Raw genomic sequence first — 14721 nt, 5'->3', positions numbered from 1 at the left:
TCCAAATTTTGAGGAAAATGAAAATTTGACATTTTGAGGGAAATGAAAATTTGACATTTTGAGGGAAATAGAGAAATGTGTAATGTTCTATCAATTTCATTTCCTTTTACTTAAACTTCCAAATAAGATAATGGTCTTTTAATTCTTATTAAAACTCCCAAACAAAGGAATAGAATAAATATTTCTAAATGATTCATTTCATTCCACTTCCTTCAATTTCTTATAAATTTTTTTCTTATAAATTTTTAGGGGTTGAAAAGCTAGTATAAGAAGGAAAGTAATTCCCTCCGATTAACTCTCAAAAAGGGGTTAATTCCCCCCACCCAAAAAAAGAAAAGAAAAAAGGAGAAACCTCTCAAATGAGAGAATGACAGGACTATATATATATATATATATATATATATTCTTTTCTTTCTTTTCCATTATTCATATTCTCCTCCCAGATATAACTGATTGAAATTGAAAGAGTTGGCTAGGAAAATCAGGGATCAAATTATACCATTTTGTTGAAATTAAAAGGAAAATAAAATAGACAGACCTTGTGGGTGCATAATATGAGACGAGTATTTATAAATCCTCCATGGCCATGGGACAATTGAAATGAATCATTATGGACTCTCTATATCAAGAACAAAATGGGAGGATTTTTTCCACCACCTATAGGTGGCTGCTGTGAATATATGTTCTTCTCCTATCAGAGTATGGAAAAAAAAGGGCAATCTATAAACAAATTTATATACAATCAACCATCATTTGTCAGTTATCTCAAAAAAAAAAACCATCACTTGTCAATGCTGAGTTCTTTTAACGCTTCTTCTTCTTCTTCTGCTTCTCTCTCTCTCTCTCTCTCTCTCTCAATTTAACCTAGCAGAGGAATGAAACTGAGAAACATTCAACACAAGTGTGACTATGCTCCACGGTGTTCAGTAGGTTCTGCAGATGTATTTGATTGATTTGTGAGTGTTGAAACCTTCTTCTGCAATTCAAGATTTGACATTCGCTCGACCTCCAATGCTCGCTCAAGCTTTAAAAAATCAAAATTTGAGATTGTATTAGCCATATGTTCTTCATACACCAAATAGTTAAACGAATAGACAATACCTTTGCTGCTCGGGTACTCCATTCTCCTAAAATAGCTCTTAGTCTCTCATTTTCTTCTACATACTGTTCAGTACCCCCAGAAATATAAACAACATTAAAAAAAAAATTCAACGCAAGCTTAAAAGTATGTCCATCTTACTAGCTGGAGATGCTAAACATGATACATATATGTTGATATAATAAAGAGTTTCCAGGTCTTCAATAATTATAATACATATACATGATACTGAAATGACATGGAGCTAATATGTTTGTACCTACCTGATTGTTTGTAGCACGAACACTCTGAATCTCAGAGTCCCTCTCTGCTATCAAAGACCGAGCAAGCCTTAGCTCAGATTGCAGTTGATTCACCTACAATGTGAGTCCCTTTCAGTATCCAGTTTAATAATGCAGCAGATTGTTGTCAAATGCTATATTCAATTTCCTAAATAAAAGAATAGTGTGCATGGATGAACAAATTAGGTCCCGGTGTCTAGGGGCAGAGAAAAAGTTTCAATCGTATTTAAGGTCATTGGCTAATAAGTTTTAGTATGTATACTTCTGTTTCAAAGAACAGGATTTAATAAGTGTTAACCAAAAAAGAAAGAATAAGTTTTACTACTCGGAGAAAAAAAAAAAAAAACTTACCTATTCTAAGAGATAACCACTGTTAGTTAACCTAACTCAAAAGTAAGATTACATCATTTGACACTAACAATTACATTAGCCCCAAAGACATTAACAAATACGTAGGGATTTCATCATGTCACTTCCTCCCACAAGAATATGGAGGTGAAGTTGTGAGTTCAATACTCATAGATGTGTGTGTAACTTACCAAAATAAAAACAGGGATCTCATCTCATTCATCTTTGGACTAGAAAGAAGAATGTAGAAATCTCTATTTTTCTGCTGCAATGTTACCTCTCCAAGTGTCATTCTTTTGTTGTTTATATGATGCCATAGGTCATTGTATCTGAAGTAGAAAGGACTACCCATTTAACTACAAATTTGAAAACGTAAAACTTCTCCCTTGTAATAAATGTTGATATGCCTGTGTAGTTCACATAGTAATTGGCATAATCTACCTTTATTATATATCACAAAATAACGTGCCTTTCTTTTTTCCTCTTTTCTTTTTCCTGGATAGAAACAATAAATTCTTTCAAACATCCATCACGATATGTGAACACAATATTAGGCTTGTTTCTTATCAAAAAACACAACAGTAGGCTTTTCATCAGGAAAGTACAAAAATGGAAACATTGTGCCATTGCTAATCCAGAAAGCACAAGAGTACAAAATTAACATGCACATTATCTGTTTCATTTTCAAATGGATAGCAGCAGTAAACACTGCTCATGCAATGCTAAAATCAAAAGCAACATGAGGGATTGACATTTGGAGAAGTGTAACATACTAACATGAACAAGTGAGGAAGATCAACCAGGTCTTACCTCGGCAGTAAGTGTCCGTAATTCTTGATCACGAGCTGCTAACATGTGGGCGAGATCAACCTGTACATGGAGCCATTAGTAAATGGTTTTCTGACTATTCCTCAACTAAGTAAAACTTAGGTACAATTCCTTGAGGCTTTGTTTGGTTTGAGGGAATGGGAGAGAAGGGAAGAGAAATGACTCATTGTCCTTTGTTTGGTTAGAAGGAAATAGAGGGGGTAGAGGGGGAAGAAATAGATTCCATGGGGCCCACCAATTTTTTATTTTTTAGTTTCCCCCCTCAAATCTTTAAAATTACTCTTAAACGGTTAAACCCTTGGAAAATTTTGAATTTTTTGTGAAATTACGTTTATGTACTCATAATTAATTATTAATTTATAAGAATAAAATAGTAAAATGATCTTTTTTTTATTATTTTCTTATTCCCTCTCTCTCCTTTCTCTTCCCTTCTACATCCAAACACGCATAAAAAATAATTTTTTTCCCCCTTTCCCTCTCCTTATTCTCTTTTCTTCTCTTCCCCTTCCACCCAACCAAACATAGTGTTAAGTGTTTTTTCTTGGATTCCCCAATTAAATTCAATCACATGATTATATTGACCAATGCAGTACAAACAATGTTATGGACCACGTGGTTGAATTCAATTAGGGAACCTAAGGTACAACACCAAAGAAACTGTATCTAAGTTTTGTTCTTCCTAAAAACTTTTAGTGAAAAATTGAACATAAACGTACTGGATGGACTCCAAAAGAAATCATATGATTATTATTACATTTCACTTCAAATATTTCATCAAATCCTTCAATTAGATGTGACTGTTTGTTATTACTTATTTGGCTCATGTAAAACTTTTTAAAACCCTACTTTTTCTAGGGAAAGCCAATAAACCAATGAAATAAGCTCTCCCTAACAAGCATGAACTGGCCATCAGAATTCATGTCTTTTAAAATGTTTCTAATACACCACCTGTATCTTACAAGCCATTGCACATATGAATATGGAGTTAACAAGACTCCCACAATCACATCACATTCTTTTCAGTCTTCAAGGATCTAAAACTGACCATCACCATCTACTATCATGTGGATAGAACTTTCTTTGAGGAAACAAAGACATTCAGATTGCTTTTATTTCACAGAAACAGGGAAAATCATCTCCAGGATGACAAATACCTGGGGTGTGCTTCCATCATTAGACCGTTCATATTTACTTAAGCACTCTTGCAATCGCAAAATCTGCATGAGCACATTTTTCTCTGAAATTAGTAACAATATTGTACATACATATTTTGTGTGTGTGTTACTGTGTGGAATCCATTATGCGGGAGCAGCTAATGCTGACATAATGAACTGTTGGATATGAAATGCAGTGAAATAGGAGCAATGCCAATTGTAAATTTCAGATCATCAAATACCTCCTCACTCAAGAAATGAAGGTTTTCACGCTGATATTGCAACAAAGCCATTTGCTCATCAGAGAGTCGACCGCCTTCATGATATCTGTTGCACCAAAATTCGCTATATGGCATCACATATTGCGTTATATATAATCCAACTAATAGATATGCATGAGTGTGTGTGTTGAATACGGATAGTGGAATAAAAAAATTAACAATAACTCCATGATTACCTCAAACCTTCCAAAGAACTTGATGGTTGAAGTGGAGAATATAATGACTTTAAAACATCAGGTTGAGAATTCAATGAATTGTATTGGTGTACATAACCTGCAAATACCAAAATACACATTGAAAAGAGTTAAAGGAACCTATAACCTCTAATGCAACATGAATTTAGAACTTCATATTCAGCAAAATAGAACACCACAACATGCAAAAAAATTTCATAACAAAAGCATAAGGGGTAGCAGAAAAAAGGAATCCTAATATTCTCTGAAGAAAATGCTTTTCTCTTGGACTATACAGAAACCGCAGTTGGAATGAAACAAAACATAAATTAGGTCATGTTTTTCTTTTTCTTTTTTTGTATGTGAGCTCTAGTTCAAACAGTATCTCATCCCCTTGTTAGAGCAAGGTGAAGTGTGGGTTCAAAACTCATTGGGTGTGTGTAATTTTTTACCTATTAGAGAGACCCAATAAAAAAAACAGCCAAATAAACCAACCAACCTTATGAGGTTACCTTGTAATTGGTCTTAGTATAATATGGATATAGTACACAACCACTGGGAATTATGTAGTTTTATTTATTAAGACAATTGGAAAGGCAACTAGGGCCTACAGGTTAGAGAAACTTCGAAATTATTATAAACAGAAACATTGGGATTCAATAAATTCTTTCCAATAGCCATGCCTGTTGAATACAAATGTTGAAACAATGAGTACCACTTTACCAACCCATAAACTTAACCCCCCCCACATGCGCACACACACACACAAACCCCTTAATAAAGACGGGATTCAATCACAAGTCTCTAGTATGTCAAATCCTTTAAATGTCAATAGGATGTAAGAACTCACCAATATAGACACTCATAAAAGATCCAGCACATATTGCTTCGATTACCATAATAATCCTGCAGATTTATGGGTAACCAAGTTTTGTCAGCAGCACATAGCTTGGCACAGTCACAATCAATATTTAATCATAAACTAAACCAGAATACAATTTGGAGAAGTAGCATTCACATTAAACATATTTAACTACAAGCTACCAACAGATAGGATGGTAAGTTGACAATAATCCATTGTGTCATGACATAACAATCAATATTTAAGTGTTAAAGATCAATAATGCAAAATTAGAAAGAGATAAATCTCAATATGTATTCAATACTTTATGGGTGTACCCAAAATTTGTCAATAACTTGATGTAAAAATTTTACCACATACTCATTGGTTACAAGTACAGGATATACCTTGAAGATTTACAAAAGTATGTTCATTTATTAATACATCCACACCAGATTGTATTATATACTTTTCTAAAAATTGCCATACCAATGTATCTGTACTGTAAATCTGCACTCATGCTTCCTACCATTAAAGTTCAAACCTATGAATAGTTCCTTAGGCTTTTTATAAACAAATTAAACATATCTAGATCAGGAATCTGAACATTTATGGCAACAACAAAAAAGATTCTGGACAGTGAAAAAGTCTTTTTGGTCAAACTAAACTCCTTTAGGTTAATTCACTTACAATAGAGTTCACAGTAAAAGATTAATCTCTTCCTTTGTTGATTCACTTTGTAGTTTGTATTATAATTTGAGAAAAAAAAATTCACATTCAAGATCATCTAAATTTAAGAGGTATTGTTTATAGTCCAAAGAGGAAAATTCTTGCAATTTTTTTTTTTTGCCCTTTTATCTCAACTTTATTACATGAAGCAGTATATCTTGCAGATAAATGTTAATCAGCACAATTAGATAGTATGTGTACCTTAGTATTGTTGAGATGGAAAGAAAATAGATGCGGGGTTTCCATACCATGATTAGTAGCATTGCAGCAGTTCCTATCATTGAACCAAAATATTTGAAACAAGTCCAATAATAACAACAATTATTGCAAAGATAAAATCCCAACAACTATGATCTAACTACATGAATCCTTGCTCTCTAGTTAACTTCAGTGAGAACCATCTATATTCTTTCAGATTCCAAAGAAACCAAAAATAGAAAGAGGGAGGGGGGAGGGGGGGTGATGATCTCAATGTCGCAGGCATATTTCAACAATATCTGTTTATCAAGTCCATAAAATACGCTTGCAGGTAATATATATATAATTGTTACATAGTTAACCGTCTATTTTCTGCTCTCTCTCTCTCTACCTATGTGATGAAGATGCTCTTTCTCACAACCCCTCAATACACAGACACAGAATTCTGCTGGTCCTCTGGTTTGTGGAAGTTTATTCTGAGTAGACATGGAAAGCTGTTCCTAAAGATAACTTAAAGGTTATACCTGGTGCATAATATTCTCACTTTTGCGGAGTTTGGGAGAGGTGATTGGACTGCCTTACCCCCATTTTTTTTCTCCCCGGAGGGGCTGATTCCTAGGCTTGAACACACAGTTTGTCGCTTTTGGTGGAAGGAATTTACCACTGCACCAAGGCCAACCTCTTTCCCAACAACAAAAAAGAGTTTTCCTGTGGACCCCATAATAATTATTGAAAATTCACTTACTGCCCCATTGAAAATAGAATTTCCTTTTGAATTGATACCATGGATTATATTGGTTTTGTTATTCTTAAGTCCATGAGTCCCTAGTTAATGAGCTTAGTCCAAATGTCACTTCCTCCTCTCATAATAATGGGATGGAGGTTGAGGTCATTGGTTTAATACTCATTTGCATGTATAACTTACCAATAAAAATAATCCATGAGTCCCTGTACTGGGGATGAATCTAAGCACTGTCCAGACTTGAGGATTTAGCTATTAAGATGCAATAATAATTCTATTTTGTTGAATGGTATTAGGATGTTAATTCATGTATTTTGATATGTTATTTATTTATTCTTTAAATCGTGACATTTTTCTTGTCTGGTAGGGTTATTATAGTTTCAGCCAGAAATTGAAGCATATTGTTCGCTCCCTTTTGCCATCACTGCATATGGTATGTAAGCATGAATTTTTTTCCTGTCCTCAAGCCACCACNTGTGTAACTTATCAATTATACATCTGCGTGTGTATGGTTTTTGGTGATTGATTGTCCTCCATTCCAACTTTGTTGTATACAATTAGTTCTTTTTTGAGTTCTACTTTGTTGTCTTATCTTGAATAGAGTAGGCATGCTGCCAATGTAGGAATCAATCCACTAATGAAGATATCTCAATGTCGCAGGCATATTTCAACAATATCTGGTTTATCAAGTCCATAAAATACGCTTGCAGGTAATATATATATATATATATATATATATCAGTTACATAGTTAACCGTCTATTTTCTGCTCTCTCTCTCTCTACCTATGTGATGAAGATGCTCTTTCTCACAACCCCTCAATACACAGACACAGAATTCTGCTGGTCCTCTGGTTTGTGGAAGTTATTCTGAGTAGACATGGAAAGCTGTTCCTAAAGATAACTTAAAGGTTATACCTGGTGCATAATATTCTCACTCTTTGCGGAGTTTGGGAGAGGTGATTGGACTGCCTTACCCCATTTTTTTTCTCCCCGGAGGGGCTGATTTAGGCTTGAACACACAGTTTGTCGCTTTTGGTGGAAGGAATTTACCACTGCACCAAGGCCAACCTCTTTCCCAACAACAAAAAAGAGTTTTCCTGTGGACCCATATAATTATTGAAGCAGATGTATAATTGATAAGTTACACACACTCCGTGGGTCTTGTACTCATACCTGATTCTTTATCTCATTATTATAGAAGGAGAATGAACCATTTGAGCTAGAACTCATTGACATCAAGCACCAAGAGAGTAAAAATAAAATCATCCAAGAAGTACATGTCCTAGTATAATAGTATATCATGTTCCCATGATTCGGTTTCACAAAATAACAGAATCTCAAAGACACACTAAACCTTCAATGGGATAATTAAACAAATAAGTAGGTATGCTTTATGTATGGTGCATCTTCAAAGTAATGTAAGATTTCAATCAATACTATAAAAAATAATACTGCAACAAAGTCATTACATACAAATGTAATTTCAGAGATAAAAAAGATTGTAAAATCAGATAAAGATAAGAGCCACTGAATTCAAAAACCTGTGACTAGTAAAAGAGCAACATTGCAACTGCAAAGCAACGGCGCAATCAAGTATTGTATAGGATGAAAAATCCATGGAGCTCCCACGGCCAACACGACAAAAGCTGCCTAAAATCGACCCGACCCAACATTATTAGTCAGGTCAGCAAAAAAATTACATAAACAATGCAATTAAAACCAAAGTTTGTACTTGCCAAGCAAAAACAGTAGAAGACACTCCCAAATATGCTTCTGGACTTGCGGTCACCGAATAAAGGAGCCTCGTGAAGTATATCTAGAAACCTAAAATGACCACAAACCATTGAAATTGAAACCATCAGCATCTGAATCTGAATCTGAATCTGAATCTGAATCTGAATGCTAAGACGAAATGAAATGAAACGAAGACTTACAGGGCGTTGTCTTGGTGTGATGTTGAGGGTAAAGAAGAAGCGTGTCTCTCTCTTTCTGTGGCCATGTCTATGTCTATGTCTATGTGAGTGAGATTTGAATCAATGTCATGCGCTCTGTGTCATTTCGGTTTTGAATTGAATTGTCAGAGAAAGACAAATCATGCGATCTTGCTCTTGTTCTTGTAAGCTCGACCGAACCCTTTTATTATTATTATTATTATTATTATTTTATTTATTTATTTATATAAGATAGTATAATCTACGTAGTATGCGTGTGGAGTTACTTCGTAAAGTCTTGAATTCGGTTCTTTTTTCTCACATCTCACAAATATTTATATTTATAAAGTAACCATCATATCAAGAGTGTGTGGTGATATTATTATTATTATTATTGGGCCGACTATGTCTATTGATTAATGTTAGGGATTTTTTTTTTTTATTAATTGAAGGTTAGAACTTAGAAGCAGAGTGATTGGTATATTTTGTGAGCCTTATTTGAGTACATCGAATCTAACCCAAACTAACCTGAATGTCCAGCAAGATCCACAATGGCCTTGATCTTTAATTGGGCTGACTATGCCTTCTACCCTCCAGTCTTTCTGCACATACAGATAATTATAATAAGGTTAAATATTTCCCATTAACATAGTTTTATTTTATAATATAGTCACTTCCAGATATGACCTCCACTTCCATAACTAAGAGCNTGTTGGGAAAGAGGTTGGCCTTGGTGCAGTGGTAAATTCCTTCCACCAAAAGCGACAAACTGTGTGTTCAAGCCTAGGAATCAGCCCCTCCGGGGAGAAAAAAAATGGGGGTAAGGCAGTCCAATCACCTCTCCCAAACTCCGCAAAAAGTGAGAATATTATGCACCAGGTATAACCTTTAAGTTATCTTTAGGAACAGCTTTCCATGTCTACTCAGAATAAACTTCCACAAACCAGAGGACCAGCAGAATTCTGTGTCTGTGTATTGAGGGGTTGTGAGAAAGAGCATCTTCATCACATAGGTAGAGAGAGAGAGAGCAGAAAATAGACGGTTAACTATGTAACTGATATATATATATTACCTGCAAGCGTATTTTATGGACTTGATAAACCAGATATTGTTGAAATATGCCTGCGACATTGAGATATCTTCATTAGTGGATTGATTCCCTACATTGGCAGCATGCCTACTCTATTCAAGATACGGTACAAACAAAAGTAGAACTCAAAAAAGAACTAATTGTATACAACAAAGTTGGAATGGAGGACAATCAATCACCAAAAACCATACACACGCAGATGTATAATTGATAAGTTACACACACTCCGTGGGTCTTGTACTCATACCTGATTCTTTATCTCATTATTATAGAAGGAGAATGAACCATTTGAGCTAGAACTCATTGACATCAAGCACCAAGAGAGTAAAAATAAAATCATCCAAGAAGTACATGTCCTAGTATAATAGTATATCATGTTCCCATGATTCGGTTTCACAAAATAACAGAATCTCAAAGACACACTAAACCTTCAATGGGATAATTAAACAAATAAGTAGGTATGCTTTATGTATGGTGCATCTTCAAAGTAATGTAAGATTTCAATCAATACTATAAAAAATAATACTGCAACAAAGTCATTACATACAAATGTAATTTCAGAGATAAAAAAGATTGTAAAATCAGATAAAGATAAGAGCCACTGAATTCAAAAACCTGTGACTAGTAAAAGAGCAACATTGCAACTGCAAAGCAACGGCGCAATCAAGTATTGTATAGGATGAAAAATCCATGGAGCTCCCACGGCCAACACGACAAAAGCTGCCTAAAATCGACCCGACCCAACATTATTAGTCAGGTCAGCAAAAAAATTACATAAACAATGCAATTAAAACCAAAGTTTGTACTTGCCAAGCAAAAACAGTAGAAGACACTCCCAAATATGCTTCTGGACTTGCGGTCACCGAATAAAGGAGCCTCGTGAAGTATATCTAGAAACCTAAAATGACCACAAACCATTGAAATTGAAACCATCAGCATCTGAATCTGAATCTGAATCTGAATCTGAATCTGAATGCTAAGACGAAATGAAATGAAACGAAGACTTACAGGGCGTTGTCTTGGTGTGATGTTGAGGGTAAAGAAGAAGCGTGTCTCTCTCTTTCTGTGGCCATGTCTATGTCTATGTCTATGTGAGTGAGATTTGAATCAATGTCATGCGCTCTGTGTCATTTCGGTTTTGAATTGAATTGTCAGAGAAAGACAAATCATGCGATCTTGCTCTTGTTCTTGTAAGCTCGACCGAACCCTTTTATTATTATTATTATTATTATTATTTTATTTATTTATTTATATAAGATAGTATAATCTACGTAGTATGCGTGTGGAGTTACTTCGTAAAGTCTTGAATTCGGTTCTTTTTTCTCACATCTCACAAATATTTATATTTATAAAGTAACCATCATATCAAGAGTGTGTGGTGATATTATTATTATTATTATTGGGCCGACTATGTCTATTGATTAATGTTAGGGATTTTTTTTTTTTGGGGGGCAATTTAACACTATTTTGCTAATAATTTCATTAGTTAGCATATTTTTAAAACTATTTAGAAATTTGCATCTTAAGTCTAACAGACTCAAGTTTGACATGGAGAAATCGAGTCTAACACACTCAATTCTTATCTTAGAGAAGAAGAATTAAGAAGAAAGCAGGAGAAGATAAAGAAGGAAGAAGAAGACACCACAAACCTAGTACAGGAACTCGAGTTTCAACCCTCGAGATGCTAGTTTGTAAACTTGACAACTAACTAAATAGTTGCTAAAATATTGCTAAATGCCAATTTCCCCTTAATGTTAGACTCTACAACTTTCTAAACCCTATTCACCTTATCGACCCAATCCAATCGAAGGGACTCCGGTCTCGGATAGTTTTGACTAAGTGGGTGATCGAGTGGGGGGTGAGAGAGAGAGAGATTCAAACACAACCATTCTCTTATTATTATCATGCCTATGCCAATTGATTTCTTTTTTTCTTTTTAAAGATAATTTGATAGTTGGAGTGTGAATATGAATATTGAACATTTTTATTGAAAATATCAAGAAGTGTTAATTGCTTTCAAACTCCCGAAAATAGCTCCATTGTATTCACACCTCAAGTGGTGGTGGCTTCCACTTTCCCCTTCCTATTTTTATTTGAAAATTTTCTTTGTGATTGGCTTCCTCGTATTATAGAACTACTTTACTCTAAAAGTATAGTTATGTTGGTTAAATGAGTTTTGGTTAGGTTCATGGATGAAACTAATCTATTTGAAGAACAATTTTATGTATCCCTCAATTTATGTTATTCACTATTAATGCAAATTACATCATGGAATTCATTATGGAAACATAGCTGACCCAATAAATAGTGATTAATATTCACTTTAAGATAAACTCTTCACCATTATATGGAAATTCACAATATTTCTCTCAGGAATGCTATTTGAAGAATATGGGCATTGTTGGACCGTGTGCCTTACCGATCCATCCAACGACCAATTGATGAAGGATGAGGGGACACAAATCTTTAATAGCATTCGATCGCAGACCAAGCCCATTGGTATTGGAGCGAATTGTGAAATTCCTCATAATTCCTCCCTCACAATGCGGCTCCGACGACTCGAACCCATGACCGAGCTCTGATATCACTTGTCGAACCGTGTGTTTTACCGATCCATCCAACAACCAATTGGTAAAGGGTAACGGACACAAATCTTTTACAGCATTCAATCGCAAACCAAGTCCATTGGTATTGGAGCGAATTGTGAAATCTTTCTTAGGCATATTTGGTAGTTATGCTCAAGTATTGGTTTTTAAAACGATGTGAAAACTGTAGTTTAAAAAATATTGTAAAAACTGAAAACATGTGTTTAAAATACTCATAATGTAAAAATTTGTTTAGTATCATATATCAAATAACATTTTTAATATGTGAAAACATAATTGTGTGTTTAGTATGTGTGTGTGTGTGTTTTTTTTTTTATGTGATGACCATACAGTAAAAGTATACCATTTTATTTAAGGAGAGAGAAAAGAAAGAAAAAACGAAGAGAAAAAGACATAATGCGTGAAAGAGGTGAGACTGGGAGAAAAAGAAAGAAAGAATAAGAAGGTTGAAGCATGTGAGAGAGTTTGATCTTGTCATGTGGCCCCACAATTTTCAACTTATTTACAAAAAGGTACAAATTTGAAGAGAATTGGTCATCGAGTGTGGATCTCATCTCATCTTCTTCTTCTGTATAGACACACACAATAGTGCATGTTGGACAACACCCATCGTGTTCCATATGTATAAATAATCTAATAATAAATGAAATCTATAAAGAATTTTCCACAAGAACTACCAGTTCAGGAAGAGCAGCATCAGTGAGCTTGTGATTGCCCTTTAAAGTGGCAGAGCAGTTTTGTGCAGCTCCCAATCTGTGCCCTTGGAACTCTTCCCAAGTCCAATCAGCAAAGCCTGTTTGATAAAATAAAAAACCATCAATTGGGTCCTAAATACTTTGGTGAATTAATGTAAGAAAATTATTTAATACCTCAAGAGCCATGCTATTACTACCACAATTTTTTTTAAACCCCCTCCTGGAGATTTGAACCCCAGCCCCTACCTCCCACACCCTACACCTCACAAACATTTATAGTTGTTGAGTGATCATTACGCTAAGAGTACATGGTGGTATTACTACTGCAAATTTAATTAGTGAGATTATTGATCTGAAGTATAAGTTGAGAGACTAAACATCAATGCTAATTAATAATAATAATAATTAAATAAAATTACATTTGATTATATTTTTATATCAAGCCTAGTGGAAATTTAAATTTAAGAACTCCGTAAATTGAATTGCTATGCGTGATTGAAAATATGATAATTAGTTACAATAATATTACATTATTGGCAAAAAAAAAAAAAAATCGAGAATTTAAGCTAGTATTAGTATGTATATCAGACGATTAAAAAACATGAACTCTATAATTATTCTACCATAGTACAAATACATAGCTCAAAATGATTTTTTAATTTTTTTAATTTTTTAAAGCAGGGTACAAATGATTTATCATATGAAACCAGTCAGTCTTTGATTTGGTCAGCAAGAATCTCTCACTGAACATGAGGAGCTTGACTTTTCGTTATTTTGAGATAAGAGGCACCTCATATAGAAAACGATCTTAATTATGTGAGTTAAGATGGACACGTAACGTACGTGCGAGAAAGACATAGTAGTGGGTCCACAACACGGCTAAAATCTACCAATCCAACGGCTGATAAAAAAAAGAAAGAAAAAAGAGGCTTACGATTAACGGCGAGTTTGTAAGATGAGGCCTTCCTGTTAGTGGATCTGATAAGTTTGAGGTTGTCAGAGAAAATCTGGAACCTTAGTTTGATCTCCTCCACGCTCTCGTACTCTTTCCCATACCTGCAACAGTTTTTTTTTTTATTTTCTACTTTAGCTCACACGTATGTATGTATGTATGTATGTATAAGATTTTGAGATTGATTTAGAGATTTAGAGATTTACCGGTGGGCAAAGCGGGCAAAGGAGAGAGCATGGCGGGTGTGGCCGATGAGTTGGATGAGCCGAGACTCGAAGTCGTCAGATACCAATCTGATTGGGTTTGAGTCATCGAAGGTTGATCCTGCGGCAGCGCAGCATAGGACTAGTAGGATCGACGATACCACCAAGCTCACTCGCCCCATGTTTCCGAGAACTTTGGGAGGGTTTAGAGACAGGAGAATATGTGTTGTTGTTTCTCGTACTCTTTCCCATACCTGCAACAGTTTTTTTTTTTTTTTTTTTTTCTACTTTAGCTCACACGTATGTATGTATGTATAAGATTTTGAGATTGATTTAGAGATTTAGAGATTTACCGGTGGGCAAAGCGGGCAAAGGAGAGAGCATGGCGGGTGTGGCCGATGAGTTGGATGAGCCGAGACTCGAAGTCGTCAGATACCAATCTGATTGGGTTTGAGTCATCGAAGGTTGATCCTGCGGCAGCGCAGCATAGGACTAGCAGGATCGACGATACCACCAAGCTCACTCGCCCCATGTTTCCGAGAACTTTGGGAGGGTTTAGAGACAGGAGA

The 14721-nt window shown here is 35.0% G+C and overlaps 2 protein-coding genes and 1 long non-coding RNA gene across 3 annotated transcripts; all 3 read right to left on the bottom strand.

Moving 5' to 3' along the window:
* Window positions 1–595: 595 nt before the first annotated feature.
* Window positions 596–10899, bottom strand: LOC111993010 (protein FIP1). The gene is made up of 14 exons (XM_065770328.1): window positions 10705–10899; window positions 10503–10594; window positions 10312–10416; window positions 9662–9728; window positions 7084–7130; window positions 5936–6008; window positions 5015–5070; window positions 4168–4264; window positions 3953–4037; window positions 3711–3773; window positions 2539–2598; window positions 1363–1455; window positions 1102–1164; window positions 596–1024 (listed from the first exon to the last, which is right to left on the bottom strand). Exons 1-14 carry the CDS (start codon window positions 10767–10769, stop codon window positions 908–910), a joined length of 1083 nt encoding a protein of 360 aa, XP_065626400.1. The 5' UTR covers window positions 10770–10899; the 3' UTR covers window positions 596–907.
* LOC136066285 (uncharacterized) lies at window positions 7816–8809 on the bottom strand. The gene is made up of 3 exons (XR_010627733.1): window positions 8610–8809; window positions 8408–8499; window positions 7816–8321 (listed from the first exon to the last, which is right to left on the bottom strand). It is a non-coding gene; the product is annotated as an uncharacterized LOC136066285 (long non-coding RNA).
* Window positions 9086–14392, bottom strand: LOC112023279 (pro-cathepsin H). Its single transcript, XM_065770327.1, has 4 exons — window positions 14156–14392; window positions 13932–14053; window positions 12980–13095; window positions 9086–9208 (listed from the first exon to the last, which is right to left on the bottom strand). Exons 1-4 carry the CDS (start codon window positions 14332–14334, stop codon window positions 9101–9103), a joined length of 525 nt encoding a protein of 174 aa, XP_065626399.1. The 5' UTR covers window positions 14335–14392; the 3' UTR covers window positions 9086–9100.
* Between the last annotated feature and the right edge of the window lie 329 nt (window positions 14393–14721).

Source organism: Quercus suber, unplaced genomic scaffold (genome assembly GCF_002906115.3).
Source record: "Quercus suber isolate HL8 unplaced genomic scaffold, Cork oak 2.0 scaffold_30, whole genome shotgun sequence".
Lineage (NCBI taxonomy): Eukaryota > Viridiplantae > Streptophyta > Magnoliopsida > Fagales > Fagaceae > Quercus > Quercus suber.
Note: the sequence above shows the minus strand (reverse complement) of the source record. Positions and strands in the feature narration are given on the sequence as shown.

Excerpts from the sequence above, each read along its gene's own strand:
- LOC111993010 (XM_065770328.1), bottom strand. The coding sequence starts at position 10,769 with ATGGCCACAGAAAGAGAGAGACACGCTTCTTCTTTACCCTCAACATCA. Across the intron at positions 3,774-3,952 it reads TTCATTTCTTGAGTGAGGAG|ATTTTGCGATTGCAAGAGTG; the intron begins GTATTTGATGAT and ends GTGCTCATGCAG. Across the intron at positions 2,599-3,710 it reads ATGATGGAAGCACACCCCAG|GTTGATCTCGCCCACATGTT; the intron begins GTATTTGTCATC and ends CTCCATGTACAG.
- LOC112023279 (XM_065770327.1), bottom strand. The coding sequence starts at position 14,334 with ATGGGGCGAGTGAGCTTGGTGGTATCGTCGATCCTACTAGTCCTATGC. Across the intron at positions 13,096-13,931 it reads TTACAAACTCGCCGTTAATC|GCTTTGCTGATTGGACTTGG; the intron begins GTAAGCCTCTTT and ends TTTATCAAACAG. Across the intron at positions 9,209-12,979 it reads ATGCTGCTCTTCCTGAACTG|AAAGACTGGAGGGTAGAAGG; the intron begins GTAGTTCTTGTG and ends CTGTATGTGCAG.